The sequence below is a fragment of the Chiloscyllium punctatum genome, chromosome 8 (assembly GCF_047496795.1).
Source record: "Chiloscyllium punctatum isolate Juve2018m chromosome 8, sChiPun1.3, whole genome shotgun sequence".
Classification (NCBI taxonomy): Eukaryota; Metazoa; Chordata; class Chondrichthyes; order Orectolobiformes; family Hemiscylliidae; genus Chiloscyllium; species Chiloscyllium punctatum.
The window spans coordinates 53435806-53462923 of record NC_092746.1 but is presented as its reverse complement, the minus strand read 5'-3'; the positions used below and the strand labels follow the sequence as shown (position 1 = coordinate 53462923).

At 38.0% G+C, this 27118-nt stretch overlaps 1 protein-coding gene across 2 annotated transcripts in view; it reads left to right on the top strand.

The window, feature by feature from the left end:
- tmem245 (transmembrane protein 245) overlaps nucleotides 1–27118 on the top strand; it is a 116459-nt gene that overhangs the window by 22379 nt on the left and 66962 nt on the right. The window contains exons 2-10 of one of the 2 annotated variants that reach the window (XM_072575565.1): nucleotides 1299–1416; nucleotides 5618–5713; nucleotides 7401–7517; nucleotides 10046–10255; nucleotides 15300–15469; nucleotides 18647–18670; nucleotides 23084–23188; nucleotides 26626–26708; nucleotides 26836–26926. In XM_072575565.1, the coding sequence (XP_072431666.1) occupies nucleotides 1299–1416; nucleotides 5618–5713; nucleotides 7401–7517; nucleotides 10046–10255; nucleotides 15300–15469; nucleotides 18647–18670; nucleotides 23084–23188; nucleotides 26626–26708; nucleotides 26836–26926 (1014 nt within the window). The remainder of the gene's footprint in view (nucleotides 1–1298; nucleotides 1417–5617; nucleotides 5714–7400; nucleotides 7518–10045; nucleotides 10256–15299; nucleotides 15470–18646; nucleotides 18671–23083; nucleotides 23189–26625; nucleotides 26709–26835; nucleotides 26927–27118) is intronic. The other variant, XM_072575567.1, reaches the window with a different exon arrangement.

Genomic DNA, 27118 nt, shown 5'->3' with positions numbered 1-27118 from the left:
CATGTATAGAGAACTGTTTGGCAGACAGGAAACAATTGGAATAAACAAGTATTTTTCTGATGGAAAGCTGACTAGTGGAGTACTGTAGGGATCCATGCCTTGACCCCAGCCATTTATTATATATGAATGATTGATTTAGATAAGCAGACAAAATATAATATCTTCAAGTTTGCATATGACACAAAGCTGAGTGGGAAGGTGAGCTGTCAGGAGGATGCAGAGATTTTGCAGTTTAATTTGCACAAGCTGAATGGAAAAATCCATAGCTGACGTGGTGTAATGTGGATGATTGTGAGGTTATTCACTCTGTGAGCAAAAACAGTAAGGCAGGTTATTTTCTGAATCGTAATAGAATGATAACGGGGAGGTGCAGTTAGACTTGAGTGTCATTGCATACCAGTTGCTGAAAGTCAGCATGTAGGTGCAGTAGGCCATAAAGAAAACAAATGGATTGTTGGTCTTCATTACAATACAATTTTAGTATAGGAGCAGGGATCTCTTGCCATAGTTGTACAGGGCCTTGATGAGGCCAAGCCTGAAGAATTGTGTTTTTGTTTCTTTATCAGAGCAAGGATGTTCTAGCTGCAGAGCAAGTGTAACTAAGGTTTACCGGACTGATTCCTGGGATGGTACAACTGACCTATGAAGAGAGACTAGATCAGTTAGGACTGTATTCATTGGTGTATAAAAGACTGAGGGGTGATCTCATTGAATCCTATAGAACTCTAACTGGACTAGACAACGTAAACTCTGAATGGATGCACTCAGTGATTGGGGTGTCCAGAACCAGGGGTAACAGTTTCAGGATATGGGGAAGGCCATTTGGACTGAGATGAGAAATTTCTTTACCCAGAGTGATTAGCGTGTGGAATTACTGCCACAGAAAGCAGTTGAGGCCAAAACATTGAACATTTTTGAGAGAGAATTAGACATGGATCTTGGGGATAAAAAGGATGAAAGGGTATGGGGAGAAAGCGGGGACAGGGTACTGAGTTGGATGATCGACCATGATCATATTGATTGGCAGAGCAGTCTCGTGACCGAAAGCCTGCTCCTCCTCCTGTTTTCTATATTTTTAATGTTTCTATGACTATTCTCTGCAAAGGAACTTTTGTTTCAAATGTTCAAGACTCAATGAAATAATTAATCAATGTTCCTTGGTACAATAAATTAAAACAAGTTTTGTTTATCTTATAGACAAATATCATGGTATTGATCGAATCAAACTTTAGGTATACGTAAGACACAATTCATTACGTCACCCATTTCATTTAACTGTTATTTTTGTCCTGTTACAGGTATGGACTCTTGTTGTTGGCTATGTGTTGGCAGTTTCATTTAAGTGGAATACAAAAACTGAACGTTTTCTGAAAACTATCTCTGTTCCAGTTTGGACAGTGCTTCTCTTTTATTTAGGTAGGAACCATTTATTTTGATTAGTACATCCCAGGTTCAAGATCCGTTTTAGTCTTATATGAACACAGAACCGTGGATGCTGGAAATCTGAAATAAAACCGAAGAGTGCTGGAGAAACACACCCTGTAAGAGTGACTGGACTTGAAAAATTTCTTAGATTATATTAGATTCCCTACAGTGTGGAAACAGGCCCTTCAGCCCAACAAGTCCACACTGACCCTTTGAAGAGCAACCTACCCAGACCCATCTCCCTCAGACTAATGCACCTAACACAATGGGTGATTTTTGCATGGATGATCCACCTGACCTACACATCCTTGGATTGTGGGAGGAAACTAGAGCACCTGGAGGAAACCTACCCAGACACTGGGAGAATGTGCAGAATTTGCACAGTCACCCGAGGCTGGAATCAAACCCGGGTCCCTGGCGCTGTGAGGCAGCAGTGCTAACCATTGGTGAAAGATGCTAGAGATCAGAGTCTAGGTTAGAGTGATGCTGGGAAAGCACAGCAGGTCAGGCAGCATCCAAGGAGCAGGAAAATCGACATTTCAAACAATCTAACCATTGAGCCACCATGCTGCCCTTTATTAATTCTGTTTTTCTCTCAACAGTTGCTGCAAGACCTGTGTTTCTCTTGCACTCTTTGGTTTTGCTTCAGACCCATTTTAGTATTGGTTTAATCTTTGTCAAGCAGCAACTTGAATATCTCTAAAAATTGGAAACCAAAGGAAAGATGGGTGGGAGAATTTACATGAGTGATCTGTAGTGCCTTTAGATAGTAGGGCTATTTTCTCAAGGGCTACCTTTTGATTTTTGGGGACTACTTATTTGTTTAGAAAGAACTCCTTTCTCATTCTCACTAACTATATTTTTTTGGGTATGATAGACTGAACATCTCTCCCATATCAGCATATCCTGGCCTTGAGCACTCATGGCAACTCATTTACCTCTTTCCTTCCCTTCCTACCCTGCTTGCTGCTAGTCCACTCTGTGGCAATGCTGTTTGTTTAACAAGGTTATGCTGTCTATGGCTTTTTTTTTTCAGAGAGGTTGTAAAAGCAGCGATTCTGAAATGTCTGGCTTTGGATGGGATATAGGGCCAGTTTGATTATAGCTAACAGATACTGCCTTAGGAAAAAGGCTTTCATGTTTTTAGAAAGAAAACTTGTACAATGAAAGGGGAGTGGTCAGTTCTTCCAGCTCAGCTTTTCTGTTTTGTTTTGGTTTTGGCAGTCTGGCTATTCACTGAAAGCAGTCCAGCAGCTTGAGACTGCTGGTCCAAGAAACAGCTACATGAAAGAGGGTGTTCTATGCTGCTATCTGTCTTGCTGTCACTCGCTCATCCCTCCCCGTCCCCCCACCGCTCGCTCTTTCTGCAACCCCTCCCCCTTACCTTTTGCTGTAAGAGCCTGTGTTACCTTTAGTGCCAAGGAGTGTTTATCAGGATTGGTGCTAGTATTTGGAACAGCACTAAGTTGGGATAATCTGTTGGGTTTTAGGAGAGGCTAAATTATTCTATATTGTGTTCTCTTTTGTTTGTGTTTCATTCAGTAATCTTCCAAATAAATTCTGTTGTTTAAATCTAAGTGTTTGGGCCACTTGCAGTACTCTTAGAATATCTACTCTTTACCTGTTTAAAATAACTGGCAAAGTTAGTGTCTGGGCTACTTTTTTTGAAATGTTTTGAGGGGATTTGGCCGTGTCCATAACAACTTGCTGATTATCTTTTTCTCTCCCACGCATGGGAGCACTGTTCTGAGGAATAGTCACTGGACCTGATACATTAACTCTAATTTTTCTTCACAGCTGCTGCCAGACCTGCTGAGCTTTTCCAGCAACGTCTGTTTTTGTTACAGATTTACAGCATTCACAGTTATTTTCATTTTTATTTAGTCAGTGATTGTAGGAACAGATCCTGACAAATTCTGTCCATTGCACTCCAGGGTACTGTCCTCTGGTTGCCTCAGTATTTGAATTTGTCCCAGTGTTTTTGGGAATGTTGCGCACAGGTTTTCCTACTGCCTCAATGTATTTTGGTGCTGGATGGCAGTGGCGCAATTCTGCTCGTGTTCTCTCAGCTCTGGTGAATTAAAGGGAAAGTTTTCTTTCTCAAAAATGCAAGCTAAAAGCAAAGTATTTTCAGTATAAACTATAACATGATTCTCTAAGTATTAAAAAGAATTACGATTTATAATGAAAGAAAATGCTGGAAAAACTCAGCAAGTCAGCATCTATGGAGAGTGAAACAGTTAACGATTTGAGTTCAAACTCACTTTGCAACTCCAGTTTAAAATTTAAAATTCAGACTCTTAAAAATTGTACCTATTAATGTCCTCCTTTAAGTTAAATAACAAATAGCTAAGACTATTTAGATAATGTAAACTCTGAGTTACACTCTTAGGTTTCAAATGAACAATAAATTAACAGTGCCTTAGAACCTTAAAAAATTCATCTTTTTTGAGTATACTTTTTTTAAGTGTTTAAACAAACAAATTGAAAAATATGGTTGAGCTAACTAGAGAATAAGGACTGACTCCGAATGGAGTTGATGGCAGACTGAACGTTATAAATACAGCTAGCAATACTGAGGTACCCATTTTTTTTAAATGCAGATTGGAACAATTGAAGAAGGTTTAGAAGTTTGACCTTAAGTACTACTTCATTTATGTTATTTTTCATGCTTGAACTTGTCTCAAAAGGACAAGAAATTATGAGATGATAACAGCTCAAGTTTTTTTTTCTGACTATCCTGGTAGTGCATGATGCACAAATAACAGAATTGTTAATTAATCATAACAATCAATCTCTGATTTTTCTTCTAGAAGATGCAATGAGAAATATGGAAAATTTTGGGAACTAGAGATCAGAAATCACCACCTCCCATGCACTAGCTATGTCATAATTTACTTCTTTACTGTATCTCAAAATATTAATTTTCGTAACTCCAATTCTGATGTGTAAAGTTTGAAACAGCATAAAATTAGAAAATTACTTTGCAGCACTTTTCCAAGAATTCCCTTTTTGTCTTTAAATGCTTTTGGAATCTTAACATCATTGAAGTTTCTTCCTTGAAGACCTTGGCGTCTTCAGAAGCTTTTGAGCTGCTACTTTTAGCTAATTTGGATTGTGCAATTTGTCTAATTTACTAAAACATAGGCTCAGGTTCAAGAGGTGTGTAGTAGCATCTCTGAACAGATTGATTAAAAAATAAACCGACAAGGGTTTTTGTGCTGTGGAGTAATGTCCTTACCTCTGAGCAAAGAGGCCCAGGTTCAAATCCCACCTGCTCCAGAAATATAACATTTCTGAATAGGTCGATTACAAAATACCTAATACCAACCTATCAACTTTACTATGAGATTTTTTAGCAATTTCTGCTCAAAGTTTATTGAATAGCTCAAGGGATAGTTTCAGAATCTTTCATAAGAGGTGATGGGCTTTTGTAATGGTCAGCAGCTTGGTGTTGAAAATGTGATTATGCTTTCACAGACCTCTGCAAACATGCAAAATATATATTGTCATTTCTTTAATCAGTCGTTCAATACATATAATTTTAATTAACATGCTTCTAGAAAACATTTAACTATTTCTGTTACACTATCTGGAACCTTAACCAGCTCATAATTTGGTTTCTGATTCCAACTTTTTTTTTGTCGATTCAGCCATGAGCTGGAACCCCAATCATTGCTGTAATTCACTCAGCAGTGAAGTTCTCTTATACTGATATAATTATACTTATAAATGTTGACTCACCTCTCATGTAATTACTTATCCATCCTGGATTTCCATTCATTCTGCTTTAGTCTTTCAAATAAGACTTCATCAAAAAGGACCTTTTGTTAAGATCTAAGAACATTAATATCATTGAGACTCCAGGAGAGGACATGGGAGAGTTCCAGCAAATCTTTAACTTATACATTATACATCTAAGTGAAATGTTATGTCAATGCTATTTGTTGGTTAAGTTATTATTGTTGTGCTTCTCAAAGTTATAGGCCGTGTGCTTTAATTTTCCTTCCTAGCCACCTCCAACACTCTAGGTTATAAATCACCTAATCAAAGAGTTGTGATCATCTTCATTTATTTCAATTTTCCAAGAGGAGCATCATCTTGATCTTGAAATGCTTGACCTTTGTTGTAGTATAATAAAGGAAGTTATGATGGATGTTCAGATTCGATTCTTAAAATCTTTTCTATGTAGCATCGATTGCTGGCAGTTGGCGTATTCCAGTTTTTGTAGTGATTGTCATTCTTCTGGTTATGGGAGCAATTCAGGAGGAGAAAGGAAGCGATACTGGTAAGTTGATGCTGTAATTTCATATGATGTACAGCACACTTTTTATTTAAATCGCTAACAGATGCTCCACTTATTTGTATTGAAATTTTGCATTCAGAACATCAAATAGCATCCACAGTGAGTTTTTCTTTTATTCCCTACGGTTTACAATTCATATCTGTAAAGCTTATTTTCCATTCCTATATGTACATGCATTTATCTCACCAAGTTTCACCTCTGATCTGTAAAAGTATGGACATTTTACAATGCAGCACTGGACATCTGAGTCATTGGTTTACCGTGAGTTAATAAATTAAATTGCTAATGTATTAGATAATATTTTATAGCATTTACTAGTGTTTTGAGAATTGCCACAATTCTTTCTATTATGCTGTGAAAGCAATGAGTATATATTCCTGTTTAGGGTAGTTCCTGTAGTTAAGTTTAATTCCTTACCAGCTTTAAAGCTGAGAATACATAATACATGTTTGTTTGTTTGTTTCTTTCTTTCTTTCTTTCTTTCTTTTTTACTAATTGAAGTTGGATATTTGAGTCTGAGTAAGGTCTGTGCTTTTTAACTGAAGTGAAGGATAATCCTTCTTGCCACAGAAAGTTGATCCTTCTGATTGAGCAGAACTGAGATCCAGGTCCTGAAGTTCAGCAATGGAGCAATGAAACTTGGTAGTGTAGGAAATTCTTTTGATCTATCTAACCTGTTGAGAGGAAGCCTCAACTTAGTCAAAAAGGATTTAAAAAGTGATATTTGACTCAGCAGTTCATTCTTGTGTTTTTTGTTTAAAGCATTCAAAGGAGCGTGTGGACCTGATGACATTTATGGCATCAAATGACTGGGAGCATTGGTTATGACTTTCCAGATGACCAAATATACAATAAATTTGCTCTCTGTGATTAGGGTTCTGAAGGTTAACTCCATGTTTGCTCCATTTTTGAACATGCCAATCAGTTATTAGTTAGAAATGAACCTATTCTAGTTATGATTAGCAAAATACAAATGATAATTATCATGATACAAAGAACTGCAGGTAGTGGGCCTGAAACAAACAAAAATCAAATGGAGGTGCAGGTGTTGGACTGGGATGGGCAAGGTCAGAAGTCACATGACATCAGGTTATAGTCCAACAGGTTTATTTGAAATCACAAGCCATTGGAGTACTGCTCCTTCATCAAGTGACAGAGCGGCGCTCTGAAACCTTGTAATTTCAAATAAACCAGTTGGACTATAACCTGATGTCGTGTGACTTCAAACAAAAAAAAGAGAAATTGCTGGAGAAGTTCAACAGGTCTATCAGCATTTTTAGTAATTAGAGTGAGATATAGAAGTTTTGTTTTTCATACTGAACTTGTTTTTCTGCTGTGCCCTTTTAGCCTTTGCCCTTTCTGCTGCTGTTGCCATCCCTTTTCCCTTTCCTCTTGTTTTTATTGAATAACATTTAGGCGATAGAAGAGTATATTTCCTCTTAATAATCTTTCTGAAGCTAGAGTTATTTTGGAACACTAAAACGTGTAGTCAGTGTAATGTACATTATTAAAATTGTAGTTTTTAAAACAACAAAAACTCTAGAACCCCAATTGCATTGCTTTGTTGCTAAACTTTCCTATCATGTAGAATGTGCTTTGTTGTGTTTGACGTCTGCTGTTCTATTCAGAATGTTTGGCTTTTTTTTTGACTTGTTCTTCTTCCCTATAGGTTTGGAGCTGCCTGCTCATGTGATACAAATTATTGTACGCACTATTAATATGGCAGTATCCATGACTGGATTCAGCCGTCCCCAGGAGGGTACCCATCAGTCAAAAGGATTATCAGGTGACACGTTTTCATGTTTGAAGTAATTTGGGAAATTAATAATTTACAACATTGTTCTCTAGCTTTCTTACTTCGCAACCACGGTTGCTATTATTATACACCCAGGCCCCTTTGTACATCAGAATTTCTTAATATTTCACTATTTAAATAATGCTCTGCCATTTTGTATTTCCTACCAAACATTTAATGCTTAACCACGTGCTGGAGCTGTCCAGGGCAGAATACCAAAATAGTACCCTCTTTCCCTTTGTCCTTTATAGTGTCGTCCTTTTCCCATCTGTATCAGGATAATTGCAGATTTTTCAGTAGAATATTTTTCCATGATTATATTGTAACCAAATAGATTTTTTTTTCCTTGAGGCATGTGCATGACTCTGGTTAGTGCTTTAGCAGTATAGTGTATCATTATTACCAGCCTATTTTTTAAACTCTTCACCAGCTTTCCTCCATATATTGTAGCCAGAGATATCAAGTGACCATTCTATCTCTTGAATGAGGCAGTGACTCAACATGTTTCCATTCTTGTCACTATAAAATTAGCCACCGTGCCTTTTGTTCCTTCCATCTATGTCATTGATATACATTCCAAAAATGTTTAGGCATAACACTGACCCTTGTGGGACCCTACTTGTCATGTCCTACTCAACTGAAAGACCCATTTATCTGCACTACTGTTGTTTGCCAGCGAGACATTCTTCTGATGCTAGTGTATTACCCTACATCATGAACTTCTATTCTGCACGGTAACCCTTTTGTGTCATCTTGTCAAATATCTTTGAGAATCCAAGTACAGTATATATCCGTGTTTCCCTATATCCACAGCATGTTACTACTTCAAAGAATTCTAATTGATGAACTGTTACTTCCGTTTCACAAAATCATTCTGACTCTTCTTGATTACCCTGAGTTTTTTCATGTGTCCAGTTCTAACTTCCTTAATTGATTATAAACCTTCCCTATGACAGACATAAAACTAAATAACCTATGGTTTCCTGTTTTCTGCCTTGATCCCTTTTTGAATGGAGAGGTTATATTTCATACTCTCCAGTCCTTTGAAAACTTCCTGGTGAATCTACTACATTACTTAATCTCTTTTAAATGCTAGCATGAAGTCCATGAGGATTTGGATACTCATCAACCTTCATCTCCATCATTTTGCTCAGTCCTGCTTCCTTATTAATTGCAATTCCAGGATGTTCCATTCTTTCAATCTCCTTGACAGCTGCCTTCAACCCTCAGAGTAAAATAATTCCTCTTCATGTTGGACCTTAATAGCCTTCCCATTTTTAAGTTGTTCTCCTGGTTTTAGATTCCCCAACCAGCTGGAAACATCTTACTTGCATCTGTCCAGTCTATTCCTTTAAGTGTTTTGTAGGTTTTAATGAGATCACCTCTCATTCTTCAAAACCCTAGAGAGTACAAGCCTCTTTCGTCCAATCTCTCTTTCACAGGACATTGCCAGTATTTCACTCAAGTCTGGTGAACATCTGAAACAAAAACCGAAATTGTTGGAGAGCCACAGAAGGCCCTAAAGAAGGGTCACTGGACCCAAAACATTGACTCTGCCTTCTGTCTACACATGCTGCCAGGCCTGCTGAGATTCTGCAGCAGCATCTGTTTTTGTTTCAACTTTCCAGGGTTCTTTGTTTTTAGTCTGGTGGGCCTTTGTTATACTCCCTCTATGGCAACAATATCTTTCCTGAAATGATGATGACTGAGACTGCGCTGTACTCTAGTTGAGGTCTAACCAAGCTCTTGCGCAATTGAAGAAAGACTTCACTACTTCTATACTCAAATCCTTCTAGATAGAGGCTAACATTCTATTAACTTTCTTGCGCCTGCATGTTAGCCTTCAATGCTTCATTGACACAGGCATAATTCCTTTTGTACGTACGCACTTTTCCAACCGCTTACAATTTAAGTTTAAAACACAAGTCTTAGACTCGCTCTTCCTTTCAAACCAAATATAAAATTCTCTCCTATTGTAATTTCTGCTACCCAGAGATACCTTTTACTCTCAAGTCATTAATTAATCCTGTCGCATTATATAATGCCAAGTTTAATGGAACCTACTCTCTGGTAGGTTCCATCATATTCAGCATTAAGAAACTATCTCAAAAGCATTCTCTGAACTCCTCAATGAGGCCAATATTGCCAGTATGATTTGTTTTCCAGTTTATACATAGATTAAAATCATCCTTTTATCACAAGCACCCAATGCTTCCTGTAAGCTTATTCCTACACCGTGGCTTCTTTTTCCCTCTTAAACCTTATCTCCATTTGATACCTGAAAAAATGGAACATGTTTAACAAAACCTTTTGTCCTGTTTCTGAAAAATCTTGGATTTAACAACTGGGTAATTCATGTTTTTGTTAGTTGAGGTTTGACCGTTTAGTTGATATAATGAAATTGAGGACATTCTGAGGACTAGATTTATTAGTATCAATGTGCCAACTTCATTTATAGACACTTGTAAAGGTCTCATTGCTAGATTAAATGTGTAGTAATATTTTCTTTCTTTCATTAGATTCAGTTGAAACTAGAGACACCAGTCCTCCCTCCTCCTCATCGTCTGCCTCATACACTCCATTAGGAATACCAAGACCTGAAATTGTGTCTTTTATGAAGAAGAAGAAAACAAGTGACATCTATTTTGTGATGCTTGTCTGGGCCATTGCTGTTGTACAGATCTGGCTGAACCTTTGGATTCTTGAATTGCTCCCTGTACCAGTGGCTGGTAATATTTTGATCTTGTTACACTTCAATGTTAATTTGATTCTTCCTTTGTTCATCTCTCCTTCACTGTGCCATTGGTGACTATGGTGTTGGTCCTACAGGCCCTTACACTTTGGTCTTCCTCTTATATATCCTTCCATGTCTTTTTCCCTCTTCTGTTGTCTCACTTTAAAATCTACCACTTTTTTTCTTTTTTATTTTCCTCATTATAGATACTATATAAATGAAGATTGTTATCGAGATAGGCTTTATGATCAATCATGTGTTTAGAAATTTAAAATTTGTTCTGATTTATTGGGCAACTGAAAGTAGGTTTTGTCTAGACATGGCTCTTAATGCTTAAAATGTGTAAAAATGAATTCAATAAGCATGTTATTGTTCTCTTTCTTGAGTTACTTCTACTTTCCTCAGTCATGTGGACACTGAGACAATATTTAGGTAGTTACTCAGCTCTCCATTGCTAAATTTTTATTTGTTCATTTGTGCAGCATGGGCATTGCTGCCTGGCCGTCATTTATTGCTCTGCTCTAGTTGCCATTGAGAAGGTGATACTGAGCTGTCGTCTTGAACTGCTGCAGTACATGTATTGTAGGTAGAACTACAATATTGTGTTAGGTAGGCAATTTCAGGATTTTGAGCCAACGACAGTGAAGGAACGATGATGTTTCTAAGTCAGGATAGTGAGTGGCTTGGAGGCAATCTTACACGTGATGGTGTTCCCATGTATCTGTTGCCCTTATCCTTCAAGATGAAAATGGTCATGGGTCTGGAAGGTGCTGTCTAAGAACTTTTGGCAGACTTGGGTGCAATGATATACTTGCATATGATCCCTGAAATCTTTCTATTTTATGACCACCTCCAGTGAGGTGATTGTTTCGATAGACGCACCACTGAGCAATATCCCTCTGCAGTGATTCTTTGGTCTTCACGGAAGAAACGTTCATCTGTTTATTATAAGCCTCTTGACCAGATGTGGAAACTACCAGGAATGGGGCCATGAACAAAACTGTGCTGGAAGCCCCAATGTCGCAGGAGCAAAAGGGATTTTTCTAAATTGGAAGGGGAGTCGTGTGATAACCCCTACAAGGTTTATGGGGAATCACTAATTACTCTTCCCCTGGAACTTGTTAAGTATGCGTTCCCTGGGTAACAGGCAGTGGCCTCCACACCTGGAACTATCACCCAAGTCCTTTATAAAGCAGACCCCTCCCCTGGTGATGGGGGTGGTGGGGCACTCATAGCAGACCCAGAGACCCCTTGTGGTGCAGTGATAGTGTCCCTGTCTTTGGACTCTGGAGGCCTGGGCTCAAGTCCCACCTGTTCCCAAAGTATGTTATGATATTTTTGAACAAGTTGTTTAGAAAATTCAAAATATCATACAACAGACTCCGAGCCCTTGTGGAACAGTGTTCCTACATCTGAGCCAGGAGACCAAAGTTCAAATTCCACGTGCTTCAGAGCTGTCTAAAACATCCCTGAGCAGGTTGCTCTTGCTTAAAAAAAAGACAGAGGGCTGTTCTGGTGCATTGGTAATGTCCTATCTATGGACCAGAAAATCTAGCTAGAGATTAGACCTGCTCCACAAGTTTCATAATAGGCCTGAACAGGTTGCTTTAAAAATATCTACAAAATCGAGCAAGATGTTCCAAACATCAAGATAGTCCTTGTTAGAGTTCTGATTCAATGAGTTAATCACATTGCTGTTTTAAAAAGCAAAAGATCCAGAATGCCTTTGTGATGCGGTGGTAGTGTCTGTGCCTCTGATCCGTGAACCTGGATTCAAATCCCACCTGCTCCTGATATGTAATGGCGTCTCTGAGCAGATTGATTGGAAAGTATCCAGAAACTCTGTCTTGGGCTGTGACTAGCCTGTGTATGCCACGAGAAGTGGCTGTGCTTGTTGTTCAACAATGAATAATGTTCCTTTCTAGTTGGGCTTCCTGAATTATTGTAGTGTCCGTACTAGTTTCCATTTTTAACGGTCTGAATATCTTCAGATTTGTTTCGCTAATGACCTAAGAACTACTGTCTGTGGAGTCTGCAGGGATAAACACTTCTTCCATTCCTCTTTTATTTTTCATCGCAATTCTGTTTGAGAATCACTTTCAGAATAAAAAGATCAGCTTCACATGCATACTGATGACATACTTTAGCCCTTCATTCCATAACACCAGCGAGTGACACGCACATTCCACAAATGAATACTTAGAAACAAAATGTTACTATTTCTAATGGGAGAGTAGATTTATCGTATCTTAACAATAACTTACAGATCTATAACACATTTTCATAGGAAAGCCATAAAACCATAAGATATAGGAGCAAATTTTAAGAGCTCAAAAGAGATGTGCGAGGTGGGATTTTCATGCAGAGGGTGCTGAGTGCCTGGAATAGACTGCCAGAGGTATGTATTCTTGACCCATCTTTGTTTCTAATGCAGTTCTTCAGTTCTAAGAACTGAGTTCCTCCAACTTGAGTTTCTAACGCAGATCCCTCCTGACTTTGCTAACATTTGGCTGTGCCTTTTTGTGTATGCTTAGTACTTTGAATTCCCTCCTAAATCTTCCCTGATTCTCAAGCTCCCTCTTCTGAAAATCACTGATAATTTTGTATTTTGAATATTTTTATCTGATTATGTATCTGTGAAATGTATTGGGATGCTTTTGATTAGTGAGGCAATCAAGGAATACAGACAGTTGGCAGGAGAATGTAGTTGAGAAACATATGAGCCGTGATCAAATGGCACAGCCAATTCAGTGGATTGAATGGCCTAGAGCAAGAACGAAGAATAATACTGTACAGGAATAGGTGCCTCAGTCCTCAAAGCCTGCACCGACACATTTTTCCCTTCCATACTAAAATTATCTTCACTTACATGATCCGTAACCCTCTATTCCCTTCCAGTTCATGTTTATGTCCAGGTGCTTCTTGAATGCTGCTATTGTCTGTTTCCACCTTCACCTCTTGCAGTGTATTGCAGGCACTCAGCACCCTCTGCATGAAAATCCCGCCTCGCACAACTCTTTTGAACTCTTTTAAAATTTGCTCCTATATCTTATGTTTTATGGCTTTCCTTTGAAAATGTATTATAGATCTGTAAGTTATTGTTAAGATATGATAAATCTACTGTCTCATTAGAAATCATAACATTTTCTTTTTATGTATTCATTTGTGGAATGTGTGCATCACTCACTGGTGTTACGGAATGAAGGCCAATACCTCTCTGATAATTAAAACTGAAACACCCAGAGAAGCTCACCTCACCTTGTAATCTAATAAAAGCATAACCCTACTTCTCACCCCCCAGTCTGTTATAAAGGAGTGGCTAAATGAAATGAAATCCTTTCACTCATTGTACAATCAACAAGTAACTATTTATCTAAGTCCAACAGTGAACAAATTAAGACAGCATCTCACGAGCTGAGCGATTTCTCTCTAACTACCTATTTCTGAACAAAACAAGATCCTAATAGGAAGCTGTTTGAATAACTACAAGAATTAAGAAAACTAAAACTTAGACTCTCAAAATTTGCACAGAATGTGTCTTCTGAAATGCTCTGCTGTCTCTCCAGTCTTCTGCTGATGCTGTCAGGATGTTTCCTCTAATTTATTCTATTCTGAATGCCTCTCTCCACTGAATTCTGGTGTCAGGAATATTATTTAAGAGTGCCATGTACCTTTAATAATAGATAGTGCTTTTTAGAGAGCTGGAGATTTCTGTGAATGCAAGATGTTTTTCTCAGATGGTGGGTGTGCTCTCACTACAGATGGCAGTTGGCTCCCTCTTAATTTTCAAAATGCCCACATCATTTATATCCTTGATGACCTTTTTTTTACAATCAGATTGATTCTTGGTAGTCAAAACCATCAGGTTTAAATGTGATAAGTCTTCAATATCTAACTGCTTGTTTTAACTTAATTGGCTGATTCAAGCTAGTTATCAAAATTATAAAACAAGCTTAAGGCTTTTCAATCAGACAGCCAATTACAGCTGCTCGCAGACATGTTTTAAAAATCTTCAAGCTTTGAAAAGCACTTTTTTCTCTTAAAGGGACCATGTACTCTATCCTTCTATCATTTAAACAAACTCTAGCTTCCTACCTTCCACTTCCTGAGTACTCTTACACAAGCTTGTAAAACTGGCCAGCATATGTTGTCCATCCCTCATTGTCCATGCGAAGGTAGTGTTGAGCTGCTGCCTTGAACTGCTACAGTCCACCTGACATTGACTACAATGCCATTAGGGAGGAAATTCCAGGATGAAAATCTGGCGACAGTTAAGGAAGGGCAGTGTATTTCCAAATCAAGATGGTGAGTAGCTTGGAGTGGAACTTGCAGATGGTGGTGTTCCCATAGATCTGCTGCCCTTGTCCTTCTAAATAGAAGTGGTCGTGTGCTTGAAAGGTGGTCCCTGAGGATCTTTGGTGAATTTTTGCAGTGCATCTTGTAGATAATAGTATTGCTACTGAGCATTGGTGGTAGAGGGAATGGCAGTCAAGCAGGCTGCCTTGTCTTGAGTGTTGTTGTGTCTGAACTCATCCAGGCAAGTGGGGAATATTCCAGCACACTCCTGACTTGTGCCTTGTAGCTGGTGGATAGGCTGTGGGGAGTCAGGAGGTGAGTTACTGGCCTCAGCATTCTTAGCCTCTAACCCACTCTTGTAGCCACTGTGTACATGTGGTGAGTCAGTTGAGTTTCTGGTCAATGATAACATCCAGGATTTGATAGTGGAGGATTCAATGATAGTACCACAACTGAATGTCAAGAGGCAGTGGTTAGGTTGTGCCTCATTTGTGATAGTCATAGTTTGGCATTTGTTACTTGCCACTTGTCAGCCCATTATTGTCCAGATGTTGGTGCATTTGACCATGGACTGCTTTAGTATCTGAGGAGTCCCAATTATTGCTGAACATTGTGCAATCATCAGCGAACATTCTGAAACATTAATGATATTAATCTAATTAAGCAGCAAAAATAAATTTGTTTTTGACTGTTAACTGCTATCTTCATGAAGTGTTCTTAAATCCTTTCTTTTTTGAAAACAGTCTGGGGTCTTAAGAAATTGGTTCTACGTTTTGGATTAATGAACTTTGCAGAGAGGCATATAAGTAAACACTGGAAGATACTGTCAACCTTTGTTAAAGAAAGACAGGATGCGTTGGCTCCAAGACCAATCCGAGGATTAGGAAAAATCATTGTTAAGGCTGACAGCAAGGTATGATTTATCAACTATTATCTTCTGACTAATCAAGATTGCCCTTTCTTTCTACCTCTTTCTTCTCCTGATTGGGTGGGGAAGATTCTTCTGTTATACACTGTTTAGAGATGCTTATAAAGGCTGACTGTTAACGTGCTTTCTTTTGTCCTCACTTTCCTGGCACTTGATTGATGCTATCTATATTGGCAAACTATATTAAAACATTTTATATGGCTGAAAGTTAGTTTTTTTGAGATCACATTTAAGTACAGTTTGAGCAGTAATGAATTGATGCATGAATTGCTCTTATCCATCAATTGTCAGTAATGTTTTGGAAAATTGGCTTAAAATTGTCTTCATCTTCTCATCCTTTTCTCTCTTCCATGCTCATGTGGAAACTGTTCTTAGTAAATTTTAATTGAAAGTTAAGATTGCAAATGATCAAAGCTAATTTTGAACTTATTATGCAGATTTTTGCATTTTACAAAATAATTACTGTTGCATTCATAGAATGTGGGACATCTGTGGAAGTCCTTAAATTCAATCCAAAAATGGTACTGTGAATAACTTCTGACTAAAAAATTGTCACTGATTTTTCTTTTCAATTCATCTAAAATTAGTCGTCTTGCATCATCATCATGAGGAACAGAGAATAAATTGAGTTGATATATAATTTTGTCAGATGTTTTGTAGTTGTGTGTTCTAAGTGTTTAGTTTTATTTACATTATAAAGAATGAAAATAAACTTTAATATTTAATGTTAACACAAATATTCAGGTGTGTCAGAATGGACAATAATCGGCATTCACGTTGTTGGTCCTAAAATCTAATGTTTGTCGCTCATTCTCCATAAATACCCCATCCTGCATTTTCAATATTCTATAAAACAATTAAATCTAAACTAATTATGTAATTTCCTTCGATTGAACTAGGGTCTTCTCCCAAGTTTTAGGTTTATGGCAATGTAGCTAGGCTCAATTTACTTAAACTTCTGCTTTAAGGTAAACAATCTTTGAGTTTTAATCTCTACACACAGCTTGAATGCCATAAGCTAAGAATTATCTTAGTTGCTCTTGTCTGTCTGTGCTTGGATATTCTTACTATAATACAGTCCTCTGTATCGACACACTACTCCACCTGAATGAGTCTGTGCTTTGTACAAACTTGACATCTATGAGATTTGTGCTCAAACTACTGACTGCCAATTTTGTTTGGATCATCTGGATATGTCCTGTAGCCTGGTGCCATTTAGAATATCTTGCCACTTTTTTCCCTTCTATAATTCAATTATCTTGTATTTGTTCACATTAAATGCTGTTTGCTACCCGTCGGTCACTTCCTTAATCTCTGCAGTTCCTTTCTAAATTTTCTTTCCTTTTTTGTCATATTGCCTTAAATTAATTCCCCTTTATACTTAGTATTTTCTAAATGTATTTTTCTTGATGTCTGTTTCAGTTCCCAAACCTTTCCTTAATCTTTATTAGTGACAGTAATGGCAATAAAAACAGAAAATGCTAAAGTTACTCTGGTTAGACAGCATCTGTGGCAAGAGAGAGAGAGAACATTCAATATTCCTCAGTACTACCTGCTGATGGAAGTGGGGAGGCTGTAGAAGGATCTAGACAGTTTGGGAGAGTTGTCCAGGAAATGGCTGATGGAATTCAACGTGAACAAATGCGAGGTCTTGCACTTTGGAAAAAAGAATAAAAGCACAGACTACTTTCTAAACGGTGAGAAAATTCGTAAAGCCAAAGTACAAAGGGATCTGGGAGTGCTAGTCGAGGATTCTCTAAAGGTCAACATGCATGTTGAGTCTGTGATTAAGAAAGCGAATGTAATGTTGTCACTTATCTCAAGAGGGTTGGAATATAAAAGCACCATTGTGCTACTGAGACTTTATAAAGCTCTGGTTAGGCCCCATTTGGAGTACTGTGTCCAGTTTTGGTCCCCACACCTCAGGAAGGACATACTGGCACTGGAACGTGTCCAGCGGAGATTCACAGGGATGATCCCTGGAATGGTAGGCCTAACATATGAGGAACGGCTGAGGATCCTGGGATTGTATTCATTGGAGTTTAGAAGATTAAGGGGAGACTTAATAGAGATGTACAAGATAATACATGGCTTGGAAAGGGTGGATGCTAGGAAATTGTTTCCGAGAGGTGAGGAGGCTAGGACCCGTGGACACAGCCTTAGAATTAGAGGGGGTAAATTCAGAACAGAAATGCGGAGACATTTCTTCAGCCAGAGAGTGGTGGGCCTGTGGAATTCATTGCCGCAGAGTGCAGTGGAGGCCAGGACACTAGATGTCTTCAAGGCAGAAATTGATAGATTCTTGTTGTCTCAGGGAATTAAGGGCTATGGGGAGAATGTGGGTAAGTGGAGTTGAAGTGCCCATCAGCCATGATTGAATGGCGGAGTGGACTCGATGGGCCGAATGACCTTACTTCCGCTCCTATGTCTTATGGTCTTATATTGATAACCCATTGTCTGAATTCCTTTCAGTACATCTCAAAACTTGCCTTTTGATCCATGTGCTTTTTGTGCTTGTGTGTGATGGTATCAAAAGCCTTACTGAAATCTAAATGCATAATGCAAAAATATTTCTATTGTCCAAAAAGTATCTTTTTGAACTGCCTTAAATTTGTTAGATCAAATTGATTTTACATACGTTTGAGTTGACTTTGTGTACCATAGATTTATGACATATAGCATACTTGAAGAGCTGACTTTTCACCTCTAGTTCCCAAAGCTTTCCATCGCTAGACTCTTTTTTTTCTTCTTCTTGTATAGGTCTGTTTTTGACTAATTAATTGACATAATTAACCATATATGCATTATTACATTAAATGATTAGGCTCATGAAAGAGAACTACATTGATCTTATTTTATCATGTAACAGTTACTATGCTTGTATATACACATTTTATGCCCTGTGACAGTCTAATAATTTATACACAGCAGATATTAAATTCACTGGTCTGTAATTTCCCAAATTTATCTCAATACTCCATTTTTCAGTTTGATTATGTACTTTCTAATCCTCAGATGTTATTCTGTTTTCTAATCATCCTGTTAAAACAAACAGTGACTTTTGGTGCAGGTAATATTTTCATTGGCTTTTTAGCTAAACTGTCTTCATTACATATGTTAATTTATTTAAGTAACTCTCCAATTCTTGTCTTTTCTTGAAAGCTATGGCATTGGCTTAATAAGCAGGTAACTAGCAGGTTGATATTTCAGATCCTACACTTGCTTTAATTTGTGTGCTCATTGATTAAGCATGGATTTTGTAATTTTCAACATTTATTGGACTAAACTTAGTTTCATTCTTTCAGCAAGGATTCTGGGTATATTTCAAAGCATTATTTATTTAAGCTGTGGGAGGTCAGATTTGAATGTACGTCTTTGAATCAAAACAATTGGGGATAACAACATTAATTTTACTACTAAGTATTAATGTCATGAATTACTTCAGTACTTGGTTGACTGACACACTTGTTTTCATGTATCTATTTTATTATTTAATCATTTAATGTATTATGCTTGAGTTTCTGTAAAGCCCATGATAGTCTATCTTGGTTATTTGTTAGAATTTTGCTTACTGTTTAAGATCAGATGTATACTGTTAACACTTCACTTTCTATTAGTTGCAAGGGTGTGTTGCTCCTAATTCAGGTCTACTAACAGAACTAATTTGTAATACTTCATCAAATTCACCAAGTCCCCTAAAATTTTGTTTAGTTTCAGTTGCCTATGTAATTGAATCTAATCCTGAGTTAGTAATTTAGTTGCAAGGAAATAACAGTTGTTTTGCTCAGCAAATTGGGTCAATAATTTTGATCTTCTACAGCTTATGTCAATTTTGATTTTGCTTTCTGCTTGCATTGCTAAATTGCATGAGTTTTGGTGCCTTTTTGGACTGTTAGTTATTCAGACTTTTTCTTGGCATTCTAGCAGTCCAAAACAGTTTTGGGTTGTTTTATTCATGTGGTGCTGAGACTGTGGATGGACATGAAGAAACTTGTGCTATTTGAGAATCAATTAAAACTGTTTGTTTATGATTTGATATTTATTATGAAATACCAAAGAATTTTATTTAATATTGCATACGTTGAATGGAATTAACGATCATGCCATTAATAGTAAAATATGGTTTCAATGGATAGTGATGCTCTTTATCTTGAAATCTCTTCACAAGAACTAAATCAATTGTTTACAATCATACACTTTTAAAAGTTTGAATGGAGTTAACAGCAATTCAAATAGTGAACTGTTATTTCCTTCACTAGCTGGATAGGTACTTTTTTGTACTTTATTTTTAGGTTCTCCTGATTTTCCTCATTCTTTAACTTGTTAAATTAATCTTTTTTGGATGTGGAGGCTGAGGCAGTAATTTTTCTGTGTTTTTCCAGTGTGTTTCTTTCTATTTGGAAAATTAGGAAGGGAAGCAGATGGGTAGATGTTGCAAACATGCAACCAAACTGAGCAGGATACCATTTTACGTTTGAGTTTCTTTTAAATCTGCCCAGAAAATTCTCCTTTTAACATTATGAATTATTTTTATAAAGCAATCATTATCAGTTATGAAAAGTTTACTTTATTGATGGGTATATTCTGAAAACTTTGCATGAATTAAAAGTAATTTAGCAATATTATATTGTGTTCATAAAGATATGGAGGGTACAAGATAGAAATATGAAGCAAAAGTGATTATACTGAACTGAGGTACAAGTCATTTATGGTCCATGAATTGCAGAACAGACTTGGAGTTGAATGGTCTGCTCCTGTTCCTGTCCCCTGCATTCTGTAGTAGCACATTATGCATGCAAGTTGTTATGCCTAGAACCATACTGTTTTTGAGTTCCAAAATTGCCTTTGAAGGAAGTGTAAACAGTGTACCTCTTAACTGGCCATTGAGCAAGCCCGATAGAGATCAATTACAAATTCTAAAGAAGAGAATCCAGAGGGCATGGGGTGCTAGTGACTATGGCTGTTTTAAAAAAAGAAATCTAACTTAATTTAATTTGATGCATTTGGCAATAGATAATTTGAGGGAAACATTTTTGTTCATAATGCAGGCACAGCATTGTAGCTGTTTCGTGAAATTCAGTGCTAAGAGTAAGAGAAACTAAAGGCTTGTTACGTGTAAATATAAATGCATTGTGGACTATTAACCAAAATGCTAATTTTCTTGATTGTCAAGTTGCATGCCTAACAATGCATTTTCATCAATGATGAAGCATGAGGTTTCAGTTTTATTTGACAATGCCTTATTTTGTTATGATGAGCAGAAGCATAACAGAAGTTGAATTAATGATGTTCTTGATGGCTGCACGTTAACATTTCAAAAGTGGTCAGGACACAGCAGAGGCACAGATCATTGTTAACAATTCTTAGTTATCCATATTCTGCTTTGGAAGGAAAGTTAGCCCATTTAACATCTCTGTTCAAGACAGGAGAGAAGGATAGACTATAAAAGCAGTTAATGTAGCAGTTGCTTGTTAATGCAGAAATTGATATAGTTGAAAAGAGGAAAGTTGTTGAAGCCCATCAGGACAAACACAAGAATGGTTCCACTGTCATTTTAACTTGAGTTACAGTGTGTTCCTGGCCAGAGATCTCGGTTCCTGAGCTGAAGTGCATTTATGAACACGAAAGGAGCAGAGGTTGGTAATTTGGCTCAAGCCAGTGTTACTGTTCAATAAGATCATGGCTGGTCTGCTTGCATATTGAATTCCACATCCCCATCAACTCCAAATGACATTTGATTCAGTTTCATTTAAAAATAATTCTGCCTTACAAATATCAATATCCCTGCTTATGCCATCTTCTGAGACAGAAAATTTCAAAGTTAAACAACCCTCAGAAAACATTTTCTTGTTAAAATGTTTCTAATTTTAAAACAGTGCTCCTTAGTCGGGACTGACTGGCAAGGAGAAATATCCTTTTCACATCCAATTTGTGAAGACAATTCAAGATCTTTTATACTGCAATCAAGTCACCTCTCACTCTTCCATATTCCAATCTCAGCATGTCCAACCTAGACTGTTAAGAGAGCCCAGCCATTCCAAGTATCAGTCTAGTAAATCACTCCAAATCACCTTCAACACATTAACATTCAACTTTAAGCAAGACAAAAGGCCAAAACTGTATACAATATTCAAGAAATGGTCTCTCCAATGCCCTGTATAATTGAAGCATAATATCCTTACTTTAGTGTTCACTTCCTCTCATCGTAAAGGATAACATTCAATCGTGTGTCTTGATTATGAGTTACATCTAAATACTATCTTTTTGTGACTCATGCACATCTAGATAGTTCTGCAGCTCAGAATTCCAGTCGTTCTCCATTTGAGTAATACTCTGCTTTTTTTTAATTCTTCCTGCCAAAGTAAATAACTTTACAATTTCCCACATTATATTCCACCTGCCAGATTTTTTTCCCCACTCACTCAATCTATCCATATTTTTCTTTATTTAATTTCCAGTTGTGACCATCACTGACTGGGTCAGCATTTATTGCACACGAGACGGTGGTGGTGTGCCACATTTTTGAATCACTGCAGTTTATTTGTGTAGATAAACAAAGAACAATAACAAATGCTGGAAATGCTTAAGAAGTAAATCAGAGAAAATGGGGTTTTTGTTTCAGATGTTTAACCTTTGTCAAAACTAACGTGTTATACCTAATTACGACTGAATATTTCTTGTGTCCAATTTGATGCGTTGCTGAAATTTATCATTGGTTAATGTTTCTGAAAAGTAGACAAATTGAGGCTGTTTGTTAACATTACCTATGGAGAGCTGTGAGCTTCAATGCATGTCTTTTGGGAATACAGATGAAATTGAATGCAAAAATAAAATGGAAATTTTCTTTCATTTCAAAAATCAAGTGCAATTTAAAAAGTACGTTGGTATGCCATAGAGAAATTTACTTTAATATTCACACAACAATTTTTGTTTTTAATTAATCATATTTCATTTCAAGATTGATTACAGTGAAACTGCATTAAGGCAAATGCCAAAGAACCAGAAACCAGCTCGAGACTGTTATATGCTGTTACTCTGATTTTATTGGACATTTATCAAAGCCAAGATGGAATACCTGATCATAATGGGCTTTGTATGAAATATTTTAATAGGTGTTCATGCCTGGTTAACTGACAGATATGCACATTTATATGAATTAGGAGTAGGAGTAAGTCATTTGGACTTTTGAGTCTGATTTGCCATTTGATAAAGTCATTGCTGATTTAATTGTGGCCTCCACTTTCCTGTTTACATTAAGTCCAGAATCTAAGAGAATTACTCTATCTTAGTATCAAAAATGTTCAATGATCTTGCTGGGAAAGAGCGTTCCATAGAGTAATGGTCCTTTTGAGAGGAAACAAAAATCCTCCCTCTGTTTGAAATGAGAAACTGTGGAACGAGTGTGGAGTTCAAAAGCAATCTCTCCCAAAAGGGAAAACATTGACTATCAGCATCCACCTTATCAAGTCCCTTCATAGTCTCATGTTCCTGTAGCACAAGTTTCTTCCTGCTGTTAATGTAGCATAGATATTTTAAATTCTGTCTTTGAAATGGTACATTCTCCATCCAAGAGATCAATGTTTTGCTTGTATTCTGCAGATTATTTTTTGTCTGGAGAAATCACTGGATAAATTGATCAGCATTTTTATCATCTTTTTACTGGTTATGGGAACTTTACTGCTGGCTCTTTTACTTACTGCAAAGGTACAGTTTGCAAACGAATGATTGGAAAGATTGTATATTCTCTTGATACAGAGTATGCTGAATGTATTTTTTTACTTCCATGTTTCCTTAATATAATTTTGTTTTAGTTCACACTGACTATCTTATCTACATTTTGTATCTTCTCTGATCTAAGGTGAGCTATTTAAAAGCAGTATTGACAGATAAAAACAAAGAACTGCAGATGCTGGAAATCAGAAACTAAAACAAAAATTGCTGGGAAAGCTCAAGTCTGGTGGCATCTGTGGAGAGAAATCCGAGCTAATGTTTCAGGTCCAGTGATCCTTCCTCAGAACTTGATAAGGAGAGCTTATCCACTAGGTCACATTCTAGTACCTATCTCATTCTCTCCAATTTTTTATAATCTACAATGTAAAACTTCCTGTAATTACGTAACAATCTTTGTTTGGACGAGCACTAAATTATGTGAGAATTTATTTGGCGTAAGATCGATTGTTTTAAAATTTTGTTCTGCTCCTGTGCCTTTATTCCATCTGTTTCCTAATGTTAGTGAATTAGTATAATCATAAATGCTGGGACTGGTTTGATATCAAATTGGAGATGTTCAGATCTTCTAAATGGAAATTAGTAATATTCTTTTGTGAGTTAACGAATGCTGCCAAACCTGCATTCTCTGGGTTGTGTATTATGCATTTGATGTACTGCCAATAACGAGTGCCATTACATAAGCAAATGCAAAATGGTAGGAATCGGATGGATATGAAAGGTGCATCCTAACCCAAAGTCCTCAGTAGGTTGGGGAAATGGAGTTAACTTAATCTTTTAACGAGGATGAATAAAAGGCCATTTAAAAAAAAACTATTGTTCTTAAGCCATGTAGTAATTATGTATTCTTTGTCAGTTCAGTGGCTATATACACTCTGCCTCGGTGAACTGCTCTGATTAAAATGAAAATAAAACTTGACTGTATAAACACAATAAATGTTGAAATGCTCAGAGATAAAGTCCCAGAAATAATTTTCAGACTCTTCAAGTGAGACTTACAGGATTCTAACTTTCAAGTGCATGTCGTCTTAATTTGTGAAGGACCCTGGCCCTCCCAATCATTGAAAACGCCAATCGAATCCTTCTGATTGTTGTGTGTTCCTCCAGAGTTGACCTCTTGTACATCCCAAATTTCTTTATTCCTTCTTTGTTCAACCATACCATCAATTGTTTAGACTTTAATTGCTGGAATTCCATCCCTAAATAATCTCATTCCCTTTTCCTCCTCTTGAAATGTTTCTTAATGTGCACATGTTTGACTAACTGTTAATAACCTATCCTACTCTTCCCTTGCATTGGCTTGGTGTGAAATTTTGTCTTGTTTCTACACAGCATGTCACGCCAATTTTGGTCTGCTAAATACAAGTTGTTCTGGAAAAGCACAGCTGGTCAGGCAGCATCCGAGGAGCAGGAGAGTCGACAAGAGTCATCAGGAATGTGGGGGATGGTGGGGCAAGGAGGCTAAGAGATAAATGGAAGAGGTGTGGCGTTAGAGGGAAGATAGCTAGGATAGATGAAGTTGGGGTGGGGAGATGAGGAAACTGGTGAAATTGAGTTCAAATGTTCGGCCGCAGGATGGTGGGGATGTTCTCTGAAGCGTTCCGCAAGTTGGCATCCTGTCTCCCAATGCAGAGGATACCACATCGAGAGTAACAGGCAGAGTAGATGAGCTGTTTGGAGGTGCAGGAGAATCTCTGCTGGATGTGAAAGGATCTTTTGGGGCCTTGAATAGAAGGCGGGGGAAGGTGTGGAAGCAGGTTCACACTTCTTGCAGTGGTAAGGGAAGGTGCTGGCAGTGGAGGATTTTGGGGGGATGGGGTTGGTGGAGGAAGGACCTAATGAGGGAGTCATGGAGGGAATGGTCTCTGTGCAATGTAAAAGGGGTGGGGAGGGAAATATCTCTAGTGGTGGGGTCAGACGGTAGGTGGCAGAAATGGCAGAGGATAATGCATTATATTCGGAGGTTGGTGGCGTGGGGGTTCTGTCCTTGTCATGGTTGGGAGGGGTGGGGGACGTGGAGAAGATATGTTGAAGGATATTGTTAACCACGTGGGAGGAGAGATTGCAGTCCTTAAAGTAGGAGGCAATTTGGGATGTTCTGGATTGGAATTGGTCCTCCTGGGAGCAGATGCAGTGGAGGCGGAGGAATTTGGAGTAAGGGATGGTGTTTTTACAGGAGGGGATGTGGGAGGTGTGTAGCCCAGGTAGCTGTGGGAGTTGGTGGATTTGTAGTGGATGTCCATGTTGGGTTGGTTGGCTGAAATGGAGATGGAGAGGTCCAGGAAGGGGAGGGAGGTGTCTGACATATCCCAGGTGAACTTGAGGTCAGAGTGGAAGGGTTAGTGAAGTTGATGAACTGTTCAACCTCCTAATGCAAACATGAGGTGGCGCCAATGCAGTCATCGATGTAGTGGAAGAAAAGGTGGAGAATGATGCCCGTGTAACTGTGGAGGATGGACTCTTCCACATGCCCGACGAATAGGCAGGCATAGCTGGGGCCCTTGCGGGTGTGCATGGCTACCCCTTTGGCCTGAAGGAAATGAGGGGATTTGAAAGAGAAATTGTTGAGGGTGTGGACCAGTTCAGCCAAGGACATCCCCCCACTACCAAAACCAAGCTACCTGATGCCTGGAGTAAGCATGCCTCATTTTCTGGTTTGGACTGTCCAACCACACAGGATTAATGTTGATTTCACCAGTTTCCTCATCTCCCTTTCCCCACCTTATCGCAGATCCAACCCTACAACTGCCCTCTTGAACTGTTCTACCTGTCCATCTTCCTTTCCACCTATCTGCCCCACCCTCCACTCCAACCTTTCGCAATCACCCCCCCATCGTCATCTACCTATAATATTCCTTGCTACCTTCCTACTCCCCACCCCACGCCCCCTCCTGTTTATCTCTCAGCCCCCTTGGGCCCCACCACATTCCTGATGAAGAGCTTATGCTTGAAACGTCAACTCTGCTCGCGTGCTGCCTGACTCGCCGTGCTTTTCCAGCGCCACACTTTTGGACTCTGATCTCCAGCATGTGCAGTCCTTACTCTCTCCCAAATGCAAGTTGTTGTTGAATGCTCAATGCCTCTTTACTGATGTGGGTTGTGGAACTACTTTGAACGTTTTTATTAAAAAAAACAGTGACAGAGTGGGACCAGAATTATAAAGGGTATGACAGGGCTGTTGCATATCACCCCATTATAAAGCAAAGCACAATGTGCCGACTGTGTGACTTGTATGAGTCATCTTGTTCAACAGATGCTCGTGTCTTCATCCAGAATTTTTGCTCTTTATGGTATTAAATCAAGAAAAAAATTAGATCAATTCTGACAAGAAATTACTTTGTTAAAAATACTTGAACTAATCATTTGTTTCTGCTTCCACTTCAGTGGTTCTGAAATGTGTATTATGTTTGCAGGTCCACGAGGAAAGTGTGCACATGATCAAAGTCACTAGTAGCCTGATTAATGAGACTGTTGCTAACCATCCTGAGTGGGCAAAGTAAGCTGCAAGACTAAAGATATTTGTTTTATCTTTTCTCTCTATCCTGAATTTTTCTTCCTTCCCATTGAATCTGCATAACACAACAATTGATAACATTTCAGCTTTATCATTTTTGCTGTTTCAGCTGGCTTCCTGAGGCACAGGTCATCCAGAAAGCATTAAATTCTGCTGCTAACAATGTGTACCAGTATGGAAGAGAGTGGATAACCCACAAGGTAAAGGCTAGAATTTTAACTTTTAATATTTGATACAGTTTAATTTGAGGACAGTATTAACCTTAAGTCTCATCATGAACATTTAATTTTGTTCAATTGGCATATAAGAGGCTAGTGAACGGTTCAAAGGCAGAATTGCAATTAGGATTCATCTGGTGTGAAGTAAAATATGGCACTTAATCTCACAAATAG